This window comes from Oncorhynchus masou, chromosome 2 (genome assembly GCF_036934945.1).
Source record: "Oncorhynchus masou masou isolate Uvic2021 chromosome 2, UVic_Omas_1.1, whole genome shotgun sequence".
Taxonomy (NCBI): Eukaryota; Metazoa; Chordata; class Actinopteri; order Salmoniformes; family Salmonidae; genus Oncorhynchus; species Oncorhynchus masou.
This window is the reverse complement of record NC_088213.1, coordinates 6,365,319-6,389,759: the sequence shown is the minus strand read 5'-3', so window position 1 is coordinate 6,389,759 and position 24,441 is coordinate 6,365,319. Positions and strand designations below refer to the sequence as shown.

The window sequence follows — 24,441 nt, the reverse complement described above, 5'->3', positions numbered from 1 at the left end:
CCCCTCTTGTAAACAGACCACATCATTTAGCCTCTCCTACCTTCCCTGCTCCAATAGTATTATCTCAGTCCAGCCCAGCTTGGCCAGGTGATAGGCCACAGACGTCCCTACGATGCCCCCTCCACAGATCACCACCCGGGCTTGGCTGGGCAGGGGGATGGGCTGCGTGGTCTCTATAGCCGAGGCCAGTCTCCGAGGGGAGCTCCAGATACCACTAGGCCTGGTCCCCGGAGCCCAGCATCCTGCATGGGACAGCAGCCTAGGGAGCAGGGCAGGGGACAGAGCCCTGGAGCTCCATACACAGCTGCAGTGCATGGCTTGGAGGAACCTGGAGAATCAGAACACAACAGGCCAGGAGGATCAGAACACAACAGGCCTGGAGAATCAGAACACAACAGGCCTGGAGAATCAGAACACAACAGGCCTGGAGAATCAGAACACAACAGGCCTAGAGGATCAGAACACAACAGGCCTGGAGGATCAGAACACAACAGGCCTGGAGGATCAGAACACAGCAGGCCTGGAGGATCACAACACAACAGGCCAGGAGGATCAGAACACAACAGGCCAGGAGGATCAGAACACAACAGGCCAGCAGGATCAGAACACAACAGGCCAGCAGGATCAGAACACAACAGGCCAGGAGGATCAGAACACAACAGGCCAGGAGGATCAGAACACAACAGGCCAGGACAGGCCTGGAGGATCAGAACACAACAGGCCTGGAGGATCAGAACACAACAGGCCAGGAGAATCAGAACACAACAGGCCAGGAGAATCAGAATCAGAACACAACAGGCCAGGAGAATCAGAACACAACAGGCCAGGAGGATCAGAACACAACAGGCCAGGAGGATCAGAACACAACAGGCCAGGAGATCAGAACACAACAGGCCAGGAGGATCAGAACACAACAGGCCAGGAGAATCAGAACACAACAGGCCTGGAGGATCAGAACACAACAGGCCAGGAGGATCAGAACACAACAGGCCAGGAGGATCAGAACACAACAGGCCTGGAGAATCAGAACACAACAGGCCAGGAGGATCAGAACACAACAGGCCTGGAGAATCACATTAGCAAGCATGCAGACGTAGGTACCACAGCTAACTTTCGTACTGTCTTTCAAACAAGCTACAGTTAGCTAGCGAACTTTAGCTAACGTTAGTTGATCAGCTGGCGCAATGATAACTTTAACTCCTATCACTTCTTGCTAATGCCAACAGTAAATCTGAAGTTTGCTTGTGTTCGACCTTCGTCCCAAGGAGAACAACACCCCGATCCAAACGTCTTTGCATTGGTAATACGCTAGCGGCCTTCTGACATTCGCCTAGCTAATGATAATGCTAGTTAGCATTATCATTATCATGTAGCAAACTCACCGACTCACTCCACTCCAAAAGTAATTAAATCTCTATTCGGCTTGAAGCAGATTTCAGTCCTGCGCCTCGATGACAGCAGAATGTTTCAGTCAGACCCTATTCGGCCATACAAACTGCATTGTTTATTTACACTGCCGTGAAACAGGCAACAAAAACTAACTACTTCCGGGTCGCGGATTTTTTTGAAATCCGTCAGAATAAATGTTCCATCCTGTATACTTGGTAAATTAATAATTATTATAATTTGTACAATTATTTACAAAAATAAAAACGCAACAATTTAAACCAATTTACTGAGTTATAGTTCATATAAGGAAATCAGTCAATTGAAATAAATTCATTCGACCCTAATCTATGGATTTCACATGAAAACAGATATGCATCTATTGGTCACATATACTCAGTGGTGGCCTGTCATTCAGGGCAGGTGAGCACCACCTGTTTTGAGACCCACCCGTTCAGAAAAAAAAGACACGTTTTTCATGTTATTTTTTACATAAATACATGTCACATATCAGTTTGCAAACAATGTAAAAAAATAATATTTGAGTTAATAAAGCCGCATACAAACATGGTTGCTTTCTTGAGTATGGCATCTCCAAAATGCAGATGTTTCAGCCGAGCTTAGTGCTTTCTGTGGTGGAGGGGCAGCCAGTGTAGGGGTTAGTAATGCACTCTAGTTGCGCCGTGATTGGCTCACTTCTGTCACTCATGGGGACACTTTGTCAGCGCAAAATCTACAGAGAGAGCTTGAAAATTCAAGCCCCTTGGGTGCTGCCATAGATTTATATTAGAAGTGCCCATCCAAGAAGGCTAAAAGTCATTGGCCGCAAATAAAATGACATCAAATCACGTTATATCTACAGCAGCTTGACTTTCAAAATCTTAGCTAGCAAGCTAGACAAGCGGCCATCGTCACGAATCAACAATCTACTGGCAAATCCTTCTCAAACCTTGTCGAGAAATTATAGATTAAAAAAACATATGGGTGCTCATCGGCCAATGGACATTAATATTACACATGAATTTGGAAATTGCAAATATAACAACGGTTGATTTGGAAGGACTCTGTTACTGCTGCTCTTTAATTAATGAAATGTTTTAATGGTCTTTTTTAATGGTCTATTTTTGACTTAATACTTATTTTTCTTAAAACTGCATTGTTTGTTAGAGGCTAGTAAGTAAGCATTTCACTGTAAGGTCTACACCTGTTGTATTCGGCGCATGTGACAAATACAATTTGATTTGATCAGTGGCTAACTGCAAGTGTTGCAAAGCAATCACTGGCTTGCTACTCAGTGGAGAGGGTGTGTGGTCCAAATCTGGGTTTAAGGGTTTATTTTTCAAGCTTAAAAGGATAAACAGTCACATGTAACACTGTGGGCCAGAAAAGGTTGAATACATTGGCCACACTATCAACCTAGTACAACTTCTGCCGCGTTCAAAACAAGTGGAAACTTGGAACTGACTTCAGTGAGTTCAAGACAACTGGGGGAAAAAAAACGAGCTCAGACTGGGAAAATACGCTTTCAATCCAACTCGGGAACTCCGGCCTCTTTCTAGAGCTCCGAGCTGAAGATCACTGACGTCATGATTCAACCTTTTATTATTTTTTTTGTTCCCAGTTATCTTGAAAGCACCATAAATCTAGAGAATGCCAGACTTTGATGACAAAATTTGCCCACAAGAAGAACCGCTGTGCCACCTTCCTGTTCAAGTGAGCACAGCACAACAATGTGAGTCCAAAATTGTATTATATGCTGCTGCAAAAATTATGTAATATGCCAGGGAGATATGTCCCTTCCCCCTCATAAGTTAGCCTACTGTTCTGACTTGGTGGTGCCAGGTGTAGCGGTGGTAAGGATCCCCTCCATGGTGCTGAAAAGAAATCTCTGCTGTTGGGACAGCTTTATGTAGGCCCCAACAGTTAGTGGGCACCTTTTGTCACCCTTATAGTGTAATTAATGTATCGTTTAGTGTTGTGGCTTTGCTGGCATGAAATGTTGAGTTTACCCACCAAGATTTACATGCTAAAACCACCACTGCATAAAACCAGTCAGTATCTGGTGTGACCACCGTGCAGCGCGACTCCTTCGCATGGGAGTTGATCAGGCTGCTGATTGTGGAATGTTGCCCCACTCCTCTTCAATGGCTGTGTGAAGTTGCTGGATATTGGCGGGAACTGGAACACGCTGTCGTACACATCGATCCAACAGTGGAGGCCCCTCAGAGGAGGACCATCCTCCTCTGTGAATTTATAAAACATTTAAAAAGTTATCCTTTTAGATAAAACTACACTAAATATATTCACGTCACCAAATAATTGATTCAAATCAACTGTTTTGCAATGTTGGGGTTTGGCCGTCATTGTAAATAAGATTTTGTTCTTAACTGACTTGTCTAGTTAAATAAAGGTTCAATAAAAATAAAATTTCCAATATGAAAAACGTACTGAACATTGTGTAATGCAAATGTGATAATTAACAATGGGATTTTAAAGTGTTTTCTAAAGTTGATTACAATTATACCAATAATATTATGAATATTTTTACTAAATGTAGCATTCAAAATTTGTTGTTTTACTGTTACCATGATAACTATCTAGTATCATTTATTTTTAATGCTGCTAACAATAATGTCAATGCTATATTAGTTTTTGACATAAATGCTATCTTTTTTTAAATTGTTAATTAAACAAAATTCCAAATTTGCTAACATTTCCCCATAAACAGTAACTCATATCGACCTTTTTATTATTTTTCAACATCGTCATTGCCGGACTTTTATATTGAAGGAAAACTGCCAGGGTCAGGCCATTATTCTTGCTGGCGGAACGAAGGGAATGTTTACGATCCCATCGCCGCTGCGTGACCAGGATCTTCACGAAACGTCATTGGTCATCCTAGTAAAATGTTTAAAAAATGTCCACGTGTGTCATTGTTTCGATACATTAATATTGTTCCATTTATGAGGAAAGGAGAGACTGCTCTTATCCAGTTGTCTTCAATACAAACATCTGTTAGAAATGCATTGCTTTCCTATCGCATGACACCAACAGTCATTCTGAAATACCCAACATGTGGACACCATGATGTAAAAATCTGCAGACAATTTTATTAAATTGACGAAATGTTCATCTGTACAGCAAAAAAAAGCACAATGTAAAATCTCAATATTACATTGTGGCATAATCTGAACCAAAAATATAATAGCAGATCCATAACTTTGTACAGAAAGAAAAGGACAAAACTGGTTATCATCATCAGTCTGTTTCAAAGAAGTCTCACTTCAAACCAACCAAAACAGACAGGAAGAAGGGCAAACTTTTGTTTAAAATGAATAGAGCGTCCAGGTGTTGCTGAAGCAGGAGAGAGGTTCAGCTCCTGGAGAGCAGAGGAGCTTTGTGACCTGTAGTCCAAACGGTCTCACGGTGGGCCTCGGCGTCCAGACTCTCCCCTCGTTTCACGCCGTTTCCAGGGTTGAGATGTGGAGGACGGTGGTGCCAGATTAACAACAGGGCCGGTTCTGGCCCAAGATGCCCACTAAAGGGGCCTAATGTTACTCCAAGGCCCTTCTGTTATTTTCAGAGCGAGACTGGAAGCCAAAACAGACACTACATCTAAACATGAATCAGATTCTCAACTGCCATACATTTCTAGAAACATAAACCACTTTCATATCACTTTCATGTCACTTTCATATCACATCAAAATAATTTCACAAATGTAAAATACACATTTACTGAAGTGGTGTGAAGTCCTTCAGTGAAACGTTTTTGGGGTATCTGTCCTTTATTTATATGTTTACTTCACTACATTCCTAAATAAAATGTACTTTTTACTCCATACATTTCCCCTGACACCCAAAAAGTACATTTTGAATGCTTAGCAGGACAGGAAAATGGTCTAATTTATACACTTATCAATAGAACATGGTCATCCGTACTGCCTTTGATCTGGTGGACTCACTAAACACACATGCTTAGTTTGGAAATTGTGGTGCCATCTGCTTCGCTTAATAAAAAATTACTTTAAATTATTTATACTTTTACTTTTGATCCGTAAGTATATTTTAGCAATTATGTTTACTTTTTATACTGATGTATATATAAAACCAAAGACTTTTACTCAAGTAGTATTTTACTGGGTGACTCACTTTCACTTGAGTCATTATCTATTAAAGTATCTTTTTCAAGTATGAGAATGTGTTTTTACACTGCTGCTGAACACCGTGTTGACCAGCTATATCTTTACACCGCTGCTGGACACCGTGTTGACCAGCTATATCTTTACACCGCTGCTGAACACCGTGTTGAGCAGCTATATCTTTACACCGCTGCTGAACACCGTGTTGAGCAGCTATATCTTTACACCGCTGCTGAACACCGTGTTGACCAGCTATATCTTTACACCGCTGCTGAACACCGTGTTGACCAGCTATATCTTTACACCGCTGCAGAACACCGTGTTGACCAGCTATATCTTTACACCGCTGCTGAACACCGTGTTGACCAGCTATATCTTTACACCGCTGCTGAACACCGTGTTGACCAGCTATATCTTTACACCGCTGCTGAACACCGTGTTGAGCAGCTATATCTTTACACCGCTGCTGAACACCGTGTTGAGCAGCTATATCTTTACACCGCTGCTGAACACCGTGTTGACCAGCTATATCTTTACACCGCTGCAGAACACCGTGTTGACCAGCTATATCTTTACACCGCTGCTGAACACCGTGTTGACCAGCTATATCTTTACACCGCTGCTGAACACCGTGTTGACCAGCTATATCTTTACACCGCTGCTGAACACCGTGTTGACCAGCTATAACTTTACACCGCTGCTGAACACCGTGTTGACCAGCTATATCTTTACACCGCTGCTGAACACCGTGTTGACCAGCTATATCTTTACACCGCTGCTGAACACCGTGTTGACCAGCTATATCTTTACACCGCTGCTGAACACCGTGGTGACCAGCTATATCTTTACACCGCTGCTGAACACCGTGTTGACCAGCTATATCTTTACACCGCTGCTGAACACCGTGTTGACCAGCTATATCTTTACACCGCTGCTGAACACCGTGTTGACCAGCTATATCTTTACACCGCTGCTGAACACCGTGTTGACCAGCTATATCTTTACACCGCTGCTGAACACCGTGTTGACCAGCTATATCTTTACACCGCTGCTGAACACCGTGTTGACCAGCTATATCTTTACACCGCTGCTGAACACCGTGTTGAGCAGCTATATCTTTACACCGCTGCTGAACACCGTGTTGACCAGCTATCTCACAGTTGCAGCCGACAGAATATTTCAGTGACAACACGTTTTCTGGCGGTCTGCTTCCATTACACACAGGTGTCAGGTGCATGCTAGATATCTAATTAGCACAGGTGTCAGGTGGATGCTAGATATCTAATTAGCACAGGTGTCAGGTGCATGCTAGATATCTAACTAGCACAGGTGTCAGGTGGATGCTAGATATCTAATTAGCACAGGTGTCAGGTGCATGCTAGATATCTAACTAGCACAGGTGTCAGGTGGATGCTAGATATCTAACTAGCACAGGTGTCAGGTGGATGCTAGATATCTAATTAGCACAGGTGTCAGGTGGATGCTAGATATCTAACTAGCACAGGTGTCAGGTGGATGCTAGATATCTAACTAGCACAGGTGTCAGGTGGATGCTAGATATCTAATTAGCACAGGTGTCAGGTGGATGCTAGATATCTAATTAGCACAGGTGTCAGGTGGATGCTAGATATCTAATTAGCACAGGTGTCAGGTGGATGCTAGATATCTAACTAGCACAGGTGTCAGGTGGATGCTAGATATCTAACTAGCACAGGTGTCAGGTGGATGCTAGATATCTAACTAGCACAGGTGTCAGGTGGATGCTAGATATCTAACTAGCACAGGTGTCAGGTGGATGCTAGATATCTAATTAGCACAGGTGTCAGGTGGATGCTAGATATCTAACTAGCACAGGTGTCAGGTGGATGCTAGATATCTAATTAGCACAGGTGTCAGGTGGATGCTAGATATCTAACTAGCACAGGTGTCAGGTGGATGCTAGATATCTAATTAGCACAGGTGTCAGGTGGATGCTAGATATCTAACTAGCACAGGTGTCAGGTGGATGCTAGATATCTAACTAGCACAGGTGTCAGGTGGATGCTAGATATCTAATTAGCACAGGTGTCAGGTGGATGCTAGATATCTAACTAGCACAGGTGTCAGGTGGATGCTAGATATCTAATTAGCACAGGTGTCAGGTGGATGCTAGATATCTAACTAGCACAGGTGTCAGGTGGATGCTAGATATATAACTAGTACAGGTGTCAGGTGGATGCTAGATATCTAACTAGCACAGGTGTCAGGTGGATGCTAGATATCTAACTAGCACAGGTGTCAGGTGGATGCTAGATATCTAACTAGCACAGGTGTCAGGTGGATGCTAGATATCTAATTAGCACAGGTGTCAGGTGGATGCTAGATATCTAACTAGCACAGGTGTCAGGTGGATGCTAGATATCTAATTAGCACAGGTGTCAGGTGGATGCTAGATATCTAACTAGCACAGGTGTCAGGTGGATGCTAGATATCTAACTAGCACAGGTGTCAGGTGGATGCTAGATATCTAACTAGCACAGGTGTCAGGTGGATGCTAGATATCTAACTAGCACAGGTGTCAGGTGGATGCTAGATATCTAATTAGCACAGGTGTCAGGTGCATGCTAGATATCTAACTAGCACAGGTGTCAGGTGGATGCTAGATATCTAACTAGCACAGGTGTCAGGTGGATGCTAGATATCTAATTAGCACAGGTGTCAGGTGGATGCTAGATATCTAACTAGCACAGGTGTCAGGTGGATGCTAGATATCTAACTAGCACAGGTGTCAGGTGGATGCTAGATATCTAATTAGCACAGGTGTCAGGTGGATGCTAGATATCTAACTAGCACAGGTGTCAGGTGGATGCTAGATATCTAATTAGCACAGGTGTCAGGTGGATGCTAGATATCTAACTAGCACAGGTGTCAGGTGGATGCTAGATATCTAATTAGCACAGGTGTCAGGTGGATGCTAGATATCTAACTAGCACAGGTGTCAGGTGGATGCTAGATATCTAATTAGCACAGGTGTCAGGTGGATGCTAGATATCTAACTAGCACAGGTGTCAGGTGGATGCTAGATATCTAACTAGCACAGGTGTCAGGTGGATGCTAGATATCTAACTAGCACAGGTGTCAGGTGGATGCTAGATATCTAATTAGCACAGGTGGTGACTCGGTGGTCCGTCGACACTGTAACATGGATTCATTTAAACTGGACACAGCAGATCTAGATGACAGCGTCAACAGAGAAAATACCTTTCTGAAAACTATCCCCCCGACACCAACACCATCTGATTCCTAATTAAAACGGGAAAACCTTTCTCAAATAAATAGCTTCTCATTTTCAGTTTATTGAGAAATAATTTTAATTATTGAATTAGAATTTCAGTTTATTTCCTGAACTGACCAACTTCTATTGGAATGGATCCCAACAGGCCCCTGACCTCTGACCTCTGTGGAGCAGGACAGATTGAGGATGCATCCCAACAGGCCACTGACCTCTGTGGAGCAGGACAGATTGGGGATGCATCTCAACAGGCCCTTGACCTCTGACCTCTGTGGAGCAGGACAGATTGGGGATGCATCTCAACAGGCCCTTGACCTCTGACCTCTGTGGAGCAGGACAGATTGAGGATGCAGGCCTCTGACCTCTGTGGAGCAGGACAGATTGAGGATGCATCCCAACAGGCCCCCGACCTCTGACCTCTGTGGAGCAGGACAGATTGAGGATGCATCCCAACAGGCCTCTGACCTCTGTGGAGCAGGACAGATTGAGGATGCATCTCAACAGGCCCTTGACCTCTGACCTCTGTGAAGCAGGACAGCTTGAGGATGCATCCCAACAGGCCTCTGACCTCTGTGGAGCAGGACAGATTGAGCATGCATCCCAACAGGCCCCTGACCTCTGTGGAGCAGGACAGATTGAGCATGCATCCCAACAGGCCTCTGACCTCTGTGGAGCAGGACAGATTGAGGATGCATCCCAACAGGCCCTTGACCTCTGACCTCTGTGAAGCAGGACAGATTGAGGATGCATCCCAACAGGCCCCTGACCTATGTGGAGCAGGACAGATTGAGCATGCATCCCAACAGGCCTCTGACCTCTGTAGAGCAGGACAGATTGAGGATGCATCCCAACAGGCCCCCGACCTCTGACCTCTTGTGAAGCAGGACAGATTGAGGATGCATCCCAACAAGCATCTGACCTCTGACCTCTGTGGAGCAGCACAGATTGAGGATGCATCCCAAAATGCACCTTATTCCCTACATAGTGCACTACTTTTGACCACGACCCATAGGGCCCTGGTCCAAAGTAGTGCAGTTAATAGGGAATAGGGAGGCATTGTTACAGAGACGCAGAACGACTTCCCTATTCAATGCTAGCAGCTATAACAGGAGCCATGTACTGTAGTAGGGACACAGTGGACGTAAACACAATAGAAAAACAACCTGACAACACACCATCATCATCACAGTCAAAACAACCAGCTCAGGTAGCAGAAGAAACACATTTACAATCAACATGAATTGTTGTTCTTGTACAATATGACATTTTTTACTTTAGCATTTACTAAAGGAGGCACATACATGACCAACAGGCCAGTGTCCCAAATGGAATCCCTCTGTCGTGCACTACTATTGACCTGGGCCCATAGGGTGAAGGGGACACTACTGTTGACCAGGGCCCATAGGGTAAAGGGGACACTACTGTTGACCAGGGCCCATAGGGTGAAGGGGACACTACTGTTGACCAGGGCCCATAGGGTGAAGGGGACACTACTGTTGACCAGGGCCCATAGGGTGAAGGGGACACTACAGTTGACCAGGACCCATAGGGTAAAGGGGACACTACTGTTGACCAGGGCCCATAGGGTGAAGGGGACACTACTGTTGACCAGGGCCCATAGGGTGAAGGGGACACTACTGTTGACCAGGGCCCATAGGGTAAAGGGGACACTACTGTTGACCAGGGCCCATAGGGTGAAGGGGACACTACTGTTGACCAGGGCCCATAGGGTGAAGGGGACACTACTGTTGACCAGAGCCCATAGGGTGAAGGGGACACTACTGTTAACCAGGGCCCATAGGGTAAAGGGGACACTACTGTTGACCAGGGCCCATAGGGTGAAGGGGACACTACTGTTGACCAGGGCCCATAGGGTGAAGGGGACACTACTGTTGACCAGGGCCCATAGGGTGAAGGGGACACTACTGTTGACCAGGGCCCATAGGGTGAAGGGGACACTACTGTTGACCAGGGCCCATAGGGTGAAGGGGACACTACTGTTGACCAGGGCCCATAGGGTGAAGGGGACACTACTGTTGACCAGGGCCCATAGGGTGAAGGCCGCCCTCTGGGACACAGCCAGTGTATTATCTAATGTGGTTGCTATTTTTCAAGATCAATTTTACCCTACCAGTGCGTATACTCCCCCATCCATAGAGACTGGTAAATATCCACCATCATGTCTTCAAGCCCCCCCCTCATTGGACTAGACCAGGTTATCCAGATATGAGACACTTCATAAAAACTCTGAATCAATATTAGCAAACAATAAACAAGGCTGCAAAACAAACAAACAACCAGTAGGACCAACAGCCTTCTTCAAGAGGAGGTTCAGGGCCAGTTTTAGGACCAGTAGGACCAACAGCCTTCTTCAAGAGGAGGTTCAAGGCCAGTTTTAGGACCAACAGTATCAAGCTTCAAGAGGAGAGTCTGGGCCAGTTTTAGGACCAACAGCCTTCTTCGGGAGGAGGTTCAGGGCCAGTTTAGGTCCAACAGCCTTCTTCAGGAGGTGGTTCAGGGCCAGTTTTAGAACCAGTAGGACCAACAGCTTTCTTCAAGAGGAGGTTCAGGGCCAGTTTTAGGTCCAGTCGGAACAACAGTATCCTGCTTCAGGAGGAGGTTCAGGGCCAGTTTTAGGACCAGTAGGACCAACAATATCCTGCTTCAGGAGGATGTTCAGGGCCAGTTTTAGGACCAACAGTAGTCAGCTTCAGGAGGAGGTTCAGGGCCAGTTTTAGGACCAGTAGGACCAACAGCCTTCTTCAAGAAGAGTTTCAGGGCCAGTTTTAGGTCCAACAGTAGCCAGCTTCAAGAGGTGAGTCTGGGCCAGTTTTTAGGACCAACAGTAGTCAGCTTCAGGAGGAGGTTCAGGGCCAGTTTTAGGACCAGTAGGACCAACAGCCTTCTTCAAGAAGAGGTTCAGGGACAGTTTTAGGTCCAACAGTAGCCAGCTTCAAGAGGAGTCTGGGCCAGTTTTAGGACCAGTAGGACCAACAGCCTGCTTCAGGAGGTGGTTCAGGGCCAGTTTTAGGACCAGTAGGACCAACAGCCTGCTTCAGGAGGTGGTTCAGTGCCAGTTTTAGGAACAAAAGTATCCTGCTTCAGGAGGAGGTTCAGGGCCAGTTTTAGGACCAGTAGGACCAACAGCCTGCTTCAGGAGGTGGTTCAGGGCCAGTTTTAGGACCAGTAGGACCAACAGCCTGCTTCAGGAGGTGGTTCAGGGCCAGTTTTAGGACCAGTAGGACCAACAGCCTGCTTCAGGAGGTGGTTCAGTGCCAGTTTTAGGAACAAAAGTATCCTGCTTCAGGAGGAGGTTCAGGGCCAGTTTTAGGACCAGTAGGACCAACAGCCTGCTTCAGGAGGTGGTTCAGGGCCAGTTTTAGAACCAGTAGGACCAACAGCCTTCTTCAAGAGGAGGTTCAGAGACAGTTTTAGGTCCAACAGTAGCCAGCTTCAAGAGGAGTGTCTGGGCCAGTTTTAGGACCAGTAGGACCAACAGCCTTCTTCAAGAGGTTCAGGGCCAGTTTTAGGTCCAACAGTAGCCAGCTTCAAGAGGAGTGTCTGGGCCAGTTTTAGGACCAACAGCCGTCTTCAAGAGGTTCAGGGCCAGTTTTAGGTCCAACAGTAGCCAGCTTCAAGAGGAGGTTCAGGGCCAGGTTTAGGACCAGTAGGATCAACAGCCTGCTTCAGGAGGTGGTTCAGGGCCAGTTTTAGGACCATTAGGATCAACAGCCTGCTTCAGGAGGTGGTTCAGGGCCAGTTTTAGGACCATTAGGACCAACAGCCTGCTTCAGGAGGAGGTTCTGGACCATTTTTAGGACCCGTAGGACCAACAGCCTGCTTCAGGTGGTTCAGGGCCAGTTTTAGGACCAACAGTATCCTGCTTCAGGAGGAGGTTCAGAGCCAGGTTTAGGACTAGTAGGACCAACAGTAGCCTGCTTCAGGAGGAGGTTCAGGGCCAGTTTTAGGACCAGTAGGACCAACAATATCCTGCTTCAGGAGGATGTTCAGGGCCAGTTTTAGGACCAACAGTAGTCAGCTTCAGGAGGAGGTTCAGGGCCAGTTTTAGGACCAGTAGGACCAACAGCCTTCTTCAAGAAGAGGTTCAGGGCCAGTTTTAGGTCCAACAGTAGCCAGCTTCAAGAGGTGAGTCTGGGCCAGTTTTTAGGACCAACAGTAGTCAGCTTCAGGAGGAGGTTCAGGGCCAGTTTTAGGACCAGTAGGACCAACAGCCTTCTTCAAGAAGAGGTTCAGGGACAGTTTTAGGTCCAACAGTAGCCAGCTTCAAGAGGTGAGTCTGGGCCAGTTTTTAGGACCAACAGTAGTCAGCTTCAGGAGGAGGTTCAGGGCCAGTTTTAGGACCAACAGCCTTCTTCAAGAAGAGGTTCAGGGACAGTTTTAGGTCCAACAGTAGCCAGCTTCAAGAGGAGTCTGGGCCAGTTTTAGGACCAGTAGGACCAACAGCCTGCTTCAGGAGGTGGTTCAGGGCCAGTTTTAGGACCAGTAGGACCAACAGCCTGCTTCAGGAGGTGGTTCAGTGCCAGTTTTAGGAACAAAAGTATCCTGCTTCAGGAGGAGGTTCAGGGCCAGTTTTAGGACCAGTAGGACCAACAGCCTGCTTCAGGAGGAGGTTCAGGGCCAGTTTTAGAACCAGTAGGACCAACAGCCTTCTTCAAGAGGAGGTTCAGAGACAGTTTTAGGTCCAACAGTAGCCAGCTTCAAGAGGAGTGTCTGGGCCAGTTTTAGGACCAGTAGGACCAACAGCCTTCTTCAAGAGGTTCAGGGCCAGTTTTAGGTCCAACAGTAGCCAGCTTCAAGAGGAGTGTCTGGGCCAGTTTTAGGACCAACAGCCTTCTTCAAGAGGTTCAGGGCCAGTTTTAGGTCCAACAGTAGCCAGCTTCAAGAGGAGGTTCAGGGCCAGGTTTAGGACCAGTAGGATCAACAGCCTGCTTCAGGAGGTGGTTCAGGGCCAGTTTTAGGACCATTAGGATCAACAGCCTGCTTCAGGAGGTGGTTCAGGGCCAGTTTTAGGACCAACAGTATCCTGCTTCAGGAGGAGGTTCAGAGCCAGGTTTAGGACTAGTAGGACCAACAGTAGCCTGCTTCAGGAGGAGGTTCAGGGCCAGTTTTAGGACCATTAGGATCAACAGCCTGCTTCAGGAGGTGGTTCAGGGCCAGTTTTAGGACCATTAGGACCAACAGCCTGCTTCAGGAGGAGGTTCTGGACCATTTTTAGGACCCGTAGGACCAACAGCCTGCTTCAAGAGGAGGTTCTGGACCATTTTTAGGACCAGTAGGACCAACAGCCTGCTTCAGGTGGTTCAGGGCCAGTTTTAGGACCAACAGTATCCTGCTTCAGGAGGAGGTTCAGAGCCAGGTTTAGGACTAGTAGGACCAACAGTAGCCTGCTTCAGGAGGAGGTTCAGGGCCAGTTTTAGGACCAGTAGGACCAACAGCATCCTGTTTCAGGAGGTGGTTCAGGGCCAGTTTTAGGTCCAACAGTAGCCAGCTTCAAGAGGAGTGTCTGGGCCAGTTTTAGGACCAACAGCCTTCTTCAAGAGGTTCAGGGCCAGTTTTAGGTCCAACAGTAGCCAGCTTCAAGAGGAGGTTCAGGGCCAGGTTTAGGACCAGTAGGATCAACAGCCTGCTTCAGGAGGTGGTTCAGGGCCAGTTTTAGGACCATTAGGATCAACAGCCTGCTTCAGGAGGTGGTTCAGGGCCAGTTTTAGGACCAACAGTATCCTGCTTCAGGAGGAGGTTCAGAGCCAGGTTTAGGACTAGTAGGACCAACAGTAGCCTGCTTCAGGAGGAGGTTCAGGGCCAGTTTTAGGACCATTAGGATCAACAGCCTGCTTCAGGAGGTGGTTCAGGGCCAGTTTTAGGACCATTAGGACCAACAGCCTGCTTCAGGAGGAGGTTCTGGACCATTTTTAGGACCCGTAGGACCAACAGCCTGCTTCAAGAGGAGGTTCTGGACCATTTTTAGGACCAGTAGGACCAACAGCCTGCTTCAGGTGGTTCAGGGCCAGTTTTAGGACCAACAGTATCCTGCTTCAGGAGGAGGTTCAGAGCCAGGTTTAGGACTAGTAGGACCAACAGTAGCCTGCTTCAGGAGGAGGTTCAGGGCCAGTTTTAGGACCAGTAGGACCAACAGCATCCTGTTTCAGGAGGTGGTTCAGGGCAACTTCTCAGTAGTAGTGGAGTGGATCAGTTTCAGGTGGGGGGGGGGGGGGGCGTCTTAACATGCTTCCTCTGGCTCTGTGGAGCTTGGCTGGTTAGGGGTGGACCCCCAGACTGGGGTTCTGGGTGGTGGTAGGGGGGCTGGAGAGGGGCGGAGGTGGCTGGGGCAAGCCCAGACTGGGGCTCTGGGTGGTGGTAGGGGGGCTGGAGAGGGGCGGAGGTGGCTGGGGCAAGCCCAGACTGGGGCTCTGGGTGGTGGTAGGGGGGCTGGAGAGGGGCGGAGGTGGCTGGGGCAAGCCCAGACTGGGGCTCTGGGTGGTGGTAGGGGGGCTGGAGAGGGGCGGAGGTGGCTGGGGCAAGCCCAGACTGGGGCTCTGGGTGGTGGTAGGGGGCTGGAGAGGGGCGGAGGTGGCTGGGGCAAGCCCAGACTGGGGCTCTGGGTGGTGGTAGGGGGGCTGGAGAGGGGCGGAGGTGGCTGGGGCAAGCCCAGACTGGGGCTCTGGGTGGTGGTAGGGGGGCTGGAGAGGGGCGGAGGTGGCTGGGGCAAGCCCAGACTGGGGCTCTGGGTGGTGGTAGGGGGGCTGGAGGTGGCTGGGGCAAGCCCAGACTGGGGCTCTGGGTGGTGGTAGGGGGGCTGGAGAGGGGTGGAGGTGGCTGGGACACCAGCCACCTTTGGCCTACCAGATGGAACCATGTTCCCTACATAGTGCAATACTTCTGACCAGAGACCTATAGAGTTAGTTCTCACACAAAGCCAGTTGATGAAGTGGACCAAGGAGATGACAACATTGACATTGTTCTGTGATATCAGATCCAGGTGTGAAGGACCCCCACAGGGCTCTGGTCACAAGTAGTGCACTATATCGGCAATAGTACCATTTGGGAGTCAGTCTGTCCCAGGGTGGTCCGTCTGTCCCAGGGAGGTCCGTTCATCCCCCCCTCTCTCTACCTGTCCTTCAGTTCCCTGGTGACTCTCTTGGTGATGCGTCCACACAGCAGGCCGACCAGGAAGAGGACAATCACCCCCAGGGAGATTATAAACAGGATGTAGTTCTTAGAGGGGGAGGTCATCACTTGCATGGCAAGGTCTGAAAAACCCTCTGCTGGAGCGACCTGGGGGGGGAGAGAGGGAATTATTAGAGGGGGAGGTAACCACCTGGGGAGGGAATTATTAGAGGGCGAGGTCACCACCTGGGGGGGAGAGAGGGAATTATTAGAGGGCGAGGTCACCACCTGGGGGGGAGAGAGGGAATTATTAGAGGGCGAGGTCACCACCTGGAGGGGGGAATTATTAGAGGGCGAGGTCACCACCTGGGGGGGAGAGAGGGAATTATTAGAGGGCGAGGTCACCACCTGGGGGGGAGAGAGGGAATTATTAGAGGGCGAGGTCACCACCTGGAGGGGGAATTATTAGAGGGGGAGGTCACCACCTGGGGGGGGGAGAGAGGGAATTATTAGAGGGGGTGGTCACCACCTGGGGGGGGGGATTATTAGAGGGGGAGGTCACCACCTGGGGGGAGAGAGGGAATTATTAGAGGGGGAGGTCACCACCTGGGGGGATTATTAGAGGGGGAGGTCACCACCTGGGGGGATTATTAGAGGGGGAGGTCACCACCTGGGGGGATTATTAGAGGGGGAGGTCACCACCTGGGGGGGATTATTAGAGGGGAGGTCACCACCTGGGGGGGAGAGAGGGAATTATTAGAGGGCGAGGTCACCACCTGGGGGGGGGAATTATTAGAGGGGGAGGTCACCACCCGGGGGGATTATTAGAGGGGGAGGTCACCACCTGGGGGGGGGAATTATTAGAGGGGGAGGTCACCACCTGGGGGGGGGGGGATTATTAGAGGGGGAGTTCACCACCTGCGAGGGGGGATTATTAGAGGGGGAGGTCACCACCTGGGGGGGGAATTATTAGAGGGGGAGGTCACCACCTGGGGGTGGGGGAATTATTAGAGGTTATTAAAGGGGAAACCACTGCAGGTGTCAGGTTATTAAAGGGGAAACCACTGCAGGTGTCAGGTTATTAAAGGGGAAACCCTGCAGGTGTCAGGTTATTAAAGGGGAACCCACTGCAGGTGTCAGGTTATTAAAGGGGAAACCACTGCAGGTGTCAGGTTATTAAAGGGGAAACCACTGCAGGTGTCAGGTTATTAAAGGGGAAACCACTGCAGGTTATTAAAGGGGAAACCACTGCAGGTTATTAAAGGGGAACCCACTGCAGGTGTCAGGTTATTAAAGGGGAAACCACCGCAGGTGTCAGGTTATTAAAGGGGAAACCACTGCAGGTGTCAGGTTATTAAAGGGGAAACCACTGCAGGTGTCAGGTTATTAAAGGGGAAACCACTGCAGGTGTCAGGTTATTAAAGGGGAAACCACCGCAGGTTATTAAAGGGGAAACCACTGCAGGTGTCAGGTTATTAAAGGGGAACCCACTGCAGGTGTCAGGTTATTAAAGGGGAAACCACTGCAGGTTATTAAAGGGGAAACCCTGCAGGTTATTAAAGGGGAAACCACTGCAGGTGTCAGGTTATTAAAGGGGAACCCACTGCAGGTGTCAGGTTATTAAAGGGGAAACCACTGCAGGTTATTAAAGGGGAAACCCTGCAGGTGTCAGGTTATTAAAGGGGAAACCACTGCAGGTTATTAAAGGGGAAACAACTGCAGGTGTCAGGTTATTAAAGGGGAAACAACTGCAGGTGTCAGGTTATTAAAGGGGAACCCACTGCAGGTGTCTGGTTATTAAAAGGGAAACAACTGCAGGTGTCAGGTTATTAAAGGGGAAACCACCGCAGGTTATTAAAGGGGAAACCACTGCAGGTTATTAAAGGGGAAACCACTGCAGGTGTCAGGTTATTAAAGGGGAAACCACTGCAGGTGTCAGGTTATTAAAGGGGAAACCACTGCAGGTGTCAGGTTATTAAAGGGGAAACCACCGCAGGTTATTAAAGGGGAAACCACTGCAGGTTATTAAAGGGGAAACCACTGCAGGTGTCAGGTTATTAAAGGGGAACCCACTGCAGGTGTCAGGTTATTAAAGGGGAAACCACTGCAGGTTATTAAAGGGGAAACCCTGCAGGTGTCAGGTTATTAAAGGGGAAACCCTGCAGGTGTCAGGTTATTAAAGGGGAAACCACTGCAGGTTATTAAAGGGGAAACAACTGCAGGTGTCAGGTTATTAAAGGGGAAACAACTGCAGGTGTCAGGTTATTAAAGGGGAACCCACTGCAGGTGTCAGGTTATTAAAGGGGAAACAACTGCAGGTGTCAGGTTATTAAAGGGGAAACAACTGCAGGTGTCAGGTTATTAAAGGGGAACCCACTGCAGGTGTCAGGTTATTAAAGGGGAAACCACTGCAGGTTATTAAAGGGGAAACAACTGCAGGTGTCAGGTTATTAAAGGGGAAACAACTGCAGGTGTCAGGTTATTAAAGGGGAAACAACTGCAGGTGTCAGGTTATTAAAAGGGAAACCCTGCAGGTTATTAAAGGGGAAACCACTGCAGGTTATTAAAGGGGAAACCACTACAGGTGTCAGGTTATTAAAGGGGAAACCACTGCAGGTTATTAAAGGGGAAACCACTGCAGGTGTCAGGTTATTAAAGGGGAAACTACTGCAGGTTATTAAAGGGGAACCCACTGCAGGTGTCAGGTTATTAAAGGGGAACCAACTGCAGGTGTCAGGTTATTAAAGGGGAAACCACTGCAGGTGTCAAGTTATTAAAGGGGAACCCACTGCAGGTGTCAGGTTATTAAAGGGGAAACTACTGCAGGTTATTAAAGGGGAAACCACTGCAGGTGTCAGGTTATTAAAGGGGAACCCACTGCAGGTGTCAGGTTATTAAAGGGGAAAGCACTGCAGGTGTCAGGTTATTAAAGGGGAAACCACTGCAGGTGTCAGGTTATTAAAGGGGAAACTACTGCAGGTGTCAGGTTATTAAAGGGGAAACCACTGCAGGTGTCAGGTTATTAAAGGGGAAACCACTGCAGGTGTCAGGTTATTAAAGGGGAAACCACTGCAGGTTATTAAAGGGGAAACCACTGCAGGTTATTAAAGGGGAACCCACTGCAGGTGTCAGGTTATTAAAGGGGAACCCACTGCAGGTGTCAGGTTATTAAAGGGGAACCCACTGCAGGTGTCAGGTTATTAAAGGGGAACCCACTGCAGGTGTCAGGTTATTAAAGGGGAAACCCTGCAGGTGTCAGGTTATTAAAGGGGAAACAACTGCAGGTGTCAGGTTATTAAAGGGGAACCCACTGCAGGTGTCAGGTTATTAAAGGGGAAACCACTGCAGGTTATTAAAGGGGAACCCACTGCAGGTGTCAGGTTATTAAAGGGGAAACAACTGCAGGTGTCAGGTTATTAAAGGGGAACCCACTGCAGGTGTCAGGTTTAATTAAAGGGGAAACCACTACAGGTTATTAAAGGGGAACCCACTGCAGGTGTCAGGTTATTAAAGGGGAAACCCTGCAGGTGTCAGGTTATTAAAGGGGAAACCACTGCAAGTTATTAAAGGGGAAACAACTGCAGGTGTCAGGTTATTAAAGGGGAAACCACTGCAGGTGTCAAGTTATTAAAGGGGAACCCACTGCAGGTGTCAGGTTATTAAAGGGGAACCACTGCAGGTTATTAAAGGGGAAACCACTGCAGGTGTCAGGTTATTAAAGGGGAAACCACTGCAGGTGTCAGGTTATTAAAGGGGAAACCCTGCAGGTGTCAGGTTATTAAAGGGGAAACCCTGCAGGTGTCAGGTTATTAAAGGGGAAACCACTGCAGGTGTCAAGTTATTAAAGGGGAACCCACTGCAGGTTATTAAAGGGGAAACAACTGCAGGTGTCAGGTTATTAAAGGGGAAACCACTGCAGGTTATTAAAGGGGAAACAACTGCAGGTGTCAGGTTATTAAAGGGGAAACAACTGCAGGTGTCAGGTTATTAAAGGGGAACCCACTGCAGGTGTCAGGTTATTAAAGGGGAACCCACTGCAGGTTATTAAAGGGGAAACCACTGCAGGTGTCAGGTTATTAAAGGGGAAACCACTGCAGGTGTCAAGTTATTAAAGGGGAACCCACTGCAGGTGTCAGGTTATTAAAGGGGAACCCACTGCAGCTGCCAGGTTATTAAAGGGGAAACCCTGCAGCTGCCAGGTTATTAAAGGGGAAACCCTGCAGCTGCCAAGTTATTAAAGGGGAAACCCTGCAGCTGCCAGGTTATTAAAGGGGAAACCCTGCAGCTGCCAGGTTATTAAAGGGGAAACCCTGCAGCTGCCAGGTTATTAAAGGGGAAACCCTGCAGCTGCCAGGTTATTAAAGGGGAAACCCTGCAGCTGCCAGGTTATTAAAGGGGAAACCCTGCAGCTGCCAGGTTATTAAAGGGGAAACCCTGCAGCTGCCAGGTTATTAAAGGGGAAACCCTGCAGCTGCCAGGTTATTAAAGGGGAAACCCTGCAGCTGCCAGGTTATTAAAGGGGAAACCCTGCAGCTGCCAGGTTATTAAAGGGGAAACCCTGCAGCTGCCAGGTTATTAAAGGGGAAACCCTGCAGCTGCCAGGTTATTAAAGGGGAAACCCTGCAGCTGCCAGGTTATTAAAGGGGAAACCCTGCAGCTGCCAGGTTATTAAAGGGGAAACCCTGCAGCTGCCAGGTTATTAAAGGGGAAACCCTGCAGCTGCCAGGTTATTAAAGGGGAAACCACTGCAGCTGCCAGGTTATTAAAGGGGAAAACCCTGCAGCTGCCAGGTTAAAGGAGTGTATAATAACCTTGGCAGCGTAGCTCCACATGTCCATGCGGTCCTGGAGTCTCTTCTTACACTCTGGCTGCAGACGGACTCTCTTATCCTGCAATGACTCCAGTAGACATGACATCTCTGGTAGGGAGGGAGAGAGAGGGAGGGGGGAGAGACAGGGAGGGGGAGAGAGAGGAGGGGGGAGAGAGGAGGGAGAGATAGAGAGAGAGGGAGGGGGAGAGAGAGGGAGGGGGAGAGAGGAGGGAGAAGGGGAAAGAGAGAGGGGAAAGAGAGAGGGAGGGGGAGAGAGGAGGGAGAAGGGGAAAGAGAGAGGGGAAAGAGAGAGAGGGGGAGAGGAGAGAAATGGAGAGAGAAATGGAGAGAGAGAGAGAGGAGAGAGAGAGAGAGGAGGGAGAGAGAGAGGAGGGAGAGAGGGAGGGGAGAGAGAGTGAGCGAGAGAGAGGGAGGGGGCGAGACAGGGAGGGGGAGAGAGAGGAGGGGGAGAGAGGAGGGAGAGAGAGAGAGGGAGGGGGAGAGAGGAGGGAGAAGGGGAAAGAGAGGGGAAAGAGATGGGGGAGAGGAGAGAAATGGAGAGAGAAATGGAGAGAGAGAGAGAGAGAGAGAGAGAGAGAGAGAGAGAGAGGGAGGGAGAGAGGGAGAGGGAGCGGAGAGAGAGAGGGGGAGAGAGAATGAGAGGGAGGGGGAGAGAGGAGGGAGCGAGAGGAGGGAGAGAGAGAGAAGGGGAGAGAGAGAAGGGGAGAGAGAGAGAGAGGAGGGAGAGAGAGAGGAGGGAGAGAGAGAGGAGGGAGAGAGATAGGGGGAGAGAGGAGGGAGAGAGAGAGAGAAGGGGAGAGAGGGAGGGGGGAGAGAGAGGAGGGAGAGAGAGAGGGAGGGGGGAGAGAGAGGAGGGAGAGAGAGAGGGAGGGGGGAGAGAGGGAGGGGGAAAGAGAGAGAGAGAGAGAGATGTCCTTACTAAATACTATCATGGTGGTGTAGAAGGTGAATATACCTCCATGTCATTACTAAATACTATCATGGTGGTGTAGAAGGTGAACATACCTCCATGTCATTACTAAATACTATCATGGTGGTGAATATACCTCCATGTCATTACTAAATACTATCATGGTGGTGAATATACCTCTATGTCATTACTAAATACTATCATGGTGGTGTAGAAGGTGAATATACCTCCATGTCATTACTAAATACTATCATGGTGGTGAATATACCTCCATGTCATTACTAAATACTATCATGGTGGTGAATATACCTCTATGTCATTACTAAATACTATCATGGTGGTGTAGAAGGTGTATATACCACTATGTCATTACTAAATACTATCATGGTGGTGTAGAAGGTGAATATACCTCTATGTCATTACTAAATACTATCATGGAGGTGAATATACCTCCATGTCATTACTAAATACTATCATGGAGGTGAATATACCTCCATGTCATTACTAAATACTATCATGGTGGTGAATATACATCCATGTCATTATTAAATACTATCATGGTGGTGAATATACCTCCATGTCATTATTAAATACTATCATGGTGGTGTAGAAGGTGAATATACCTCCATGTCATTACTAAATACTATCATGGTGGTGAATATACCTCCATGTCATTATTAAATACTATCATGGTGGTAAATATACCTCCATGTCATTACTAAATACTATCATGGTGGTGTAGAAGGTGAATATACCTCTATGTCATTACTAAATACTATCATGGTGGTGAATATACCTCCATGTCATTACTAAATACTATCATGGTGGTGAATATACCTCTATGTCATTACTAAATACTATCATGGTGGTGTATATACCTCCATGTCATTACTAAATACTATCATGGTGGTGTAGAAGGTGAATATACCTCCATGTAATTACTAAATACTATCATGGTGGTGTAGAAGGTGAATATACCTCCATGTCATTACTAAATACTATCATGGTGGTGAATATACCTCCATGTCATTACTAAATACTATCATGGAGGTGTAGAAGGTGAATATACCTCCATGTCATTACTAAATACTATCATGGTGGTGTAGAAGGTGAATATACCTCCATGTCATTACTAAATACTATCATGGTGGTGAATATACCTCTATGTCATTACTAAATACTATCATGGAGGTGAATATACCTCCATGTCATTACTAAATACTATCATGGTGGTGAATATACCTCTATGTCATTACTAAATACTATCATGGTGGTGTAGAAGGTGAATATACCTCTATGTCATTACTAAATACTATCATGGTGGTGAATATACCTCCATGTCATTACTAAATACTATCATGGTGGTGAATATACCTCCATGTCATTACTAAATACTATCATGGTGGTGAATATACCTCTATGTCATTACTAAATACTATCATGGAGGTGAATATACCTCCATGTCATTACTAAATACTATCATGGTGGTGAATATACCTCTATGTCATTACTAAATACTATCATGGTGGTGTAGAAGGTGAATATACCTCTATGTCATTACTAAATACTATCATGGTGGTGAATATACCTCCATGTCATTACTAAATACTATCATGGTGGTGAATATACCTCCATGTCATTACTAAATACTATCATGGTGGTGTAGAAGGTGAATATACCTCCATGTCATTACTAAATACTATCATGGTGGTGAATATACCTCTATGTCATTACTAAATACTATCATGGTGGTGTAGAAGGTGAATATACCTCCATGTCATTACTAAATACTATCATGGTGGTGTAGAAGGTGAATATACCTCCATGTCATTACTAAATACTATCATGGTGGTGTAGAAGGTGTATATACCTCCATGTCATTACTAAATACTATCATGGTGGTGAATATACCTCTATGTCATTACTAAATACTATCATGGTGGTGAATATACCTCCATGTCATTACTAAATACTATCATGGTGGTGAATATACCTCCATGTCATTACTAAATACTATCATGGTGGTGTAGAAGGTGAATATACCTCCATGTCATTACTAAATACTATCATGGTGGTGAATATACCTCTATGTCATTACTAAATACTATCATGGTGGTGAATATACCTCCATGTCATTACTAAATACTATCATGGTAGTGTAGAAGGTGAATATACCTCCATGTCATTACTAAATACTATCATGGTGGTGTAGAAGGTGAATATACCTCCATGTCATTACTAAATACTATCATGGTGGTGAATATACCTCCATGTCATTACTAAATACTATCATGGAGGTGTAGAAGGTGAATATACCTCCATGTCATTACTAAATACTATCATGGTGGTGAATATACCTCTATGTCATTACTAAATACTATCATGGTGGTGAATATACCTCCATGTCATTACTAAATACTATCATGGTGGTGTAGAAGGTGAATATACCTCTATGTCCTTACTAAATACTATCATGGTGGTGAATATACCACTATGTCATTACTAAATACTATCATGGTGGTGAATATACCTCCATGTCATTACTAAATACTATCATGGTGGTGAATATACCTCCATGTCATTACTAAATACTATCATGGTGGTGTAGAAGGTGAATATACCACTATGTCATTACTAAATACTATCATGGTGGTGTAGAAGGTGAATATACCTCCATGTCATTACTAAATACTATCATGGTGGTGTAGAAGGTGAATATACCTCCATGTCATTACTAAATACTATCATGGTGGTGAATATACCTCTATGTCATTACT

The 24,441-nt window shown here is 47.0% G+C and overlaps 2 protein-coding genes across 2 annotated transcripts in view; both read right to left on the bottom strand.

Annotated features, from left to right (window-relative positions):
- LOC135554633 (pyruvate dehydrogenase phosphatase regulatory subunit, mitochondrial-like) overlaps positions 1-323 on the bottom strand; it is a 61,582-nt gene extending 61,259 nt beyond the window's left edge. Inside the window, exon 1 of the mRNA XM_064987043.1 lies at positions 41-323. Coding sequence (XP_064843115.1) covers positions 41-315 — 275 coding nt within the window. The 5' untranslated portion in view covers positions 316-323. The remainder of the gene's footprint in view (positions 1-40) is intronic.
- Positions 324-15,602: 15,279 nt separating this feature from the next.
- Positions 15,603-24,441, bottom strand: part of LOC135552306 (Golgi apparatus protein 1-like) — a 77,187-nt gene continuing 68,348 nt past the window's right edge. The window contains exons 15-16 of the mRNA XM_064983856.1: positions 20,735-20,841; positions 15,603-16,091 (exon numbers count right to left, since the gene is read on the bottom strand). Of these exons, the coding sequence (XP_064839928.1) occupies positions 15,924-16,091; positions 20,735-20,841 (275 nt within the window). The 3' untranslated portion in view covers positions 15,603-15,923. The remainder of the gene's footprint in view (positions 16,092-20,734; positions 20,842-24,441) is intronic.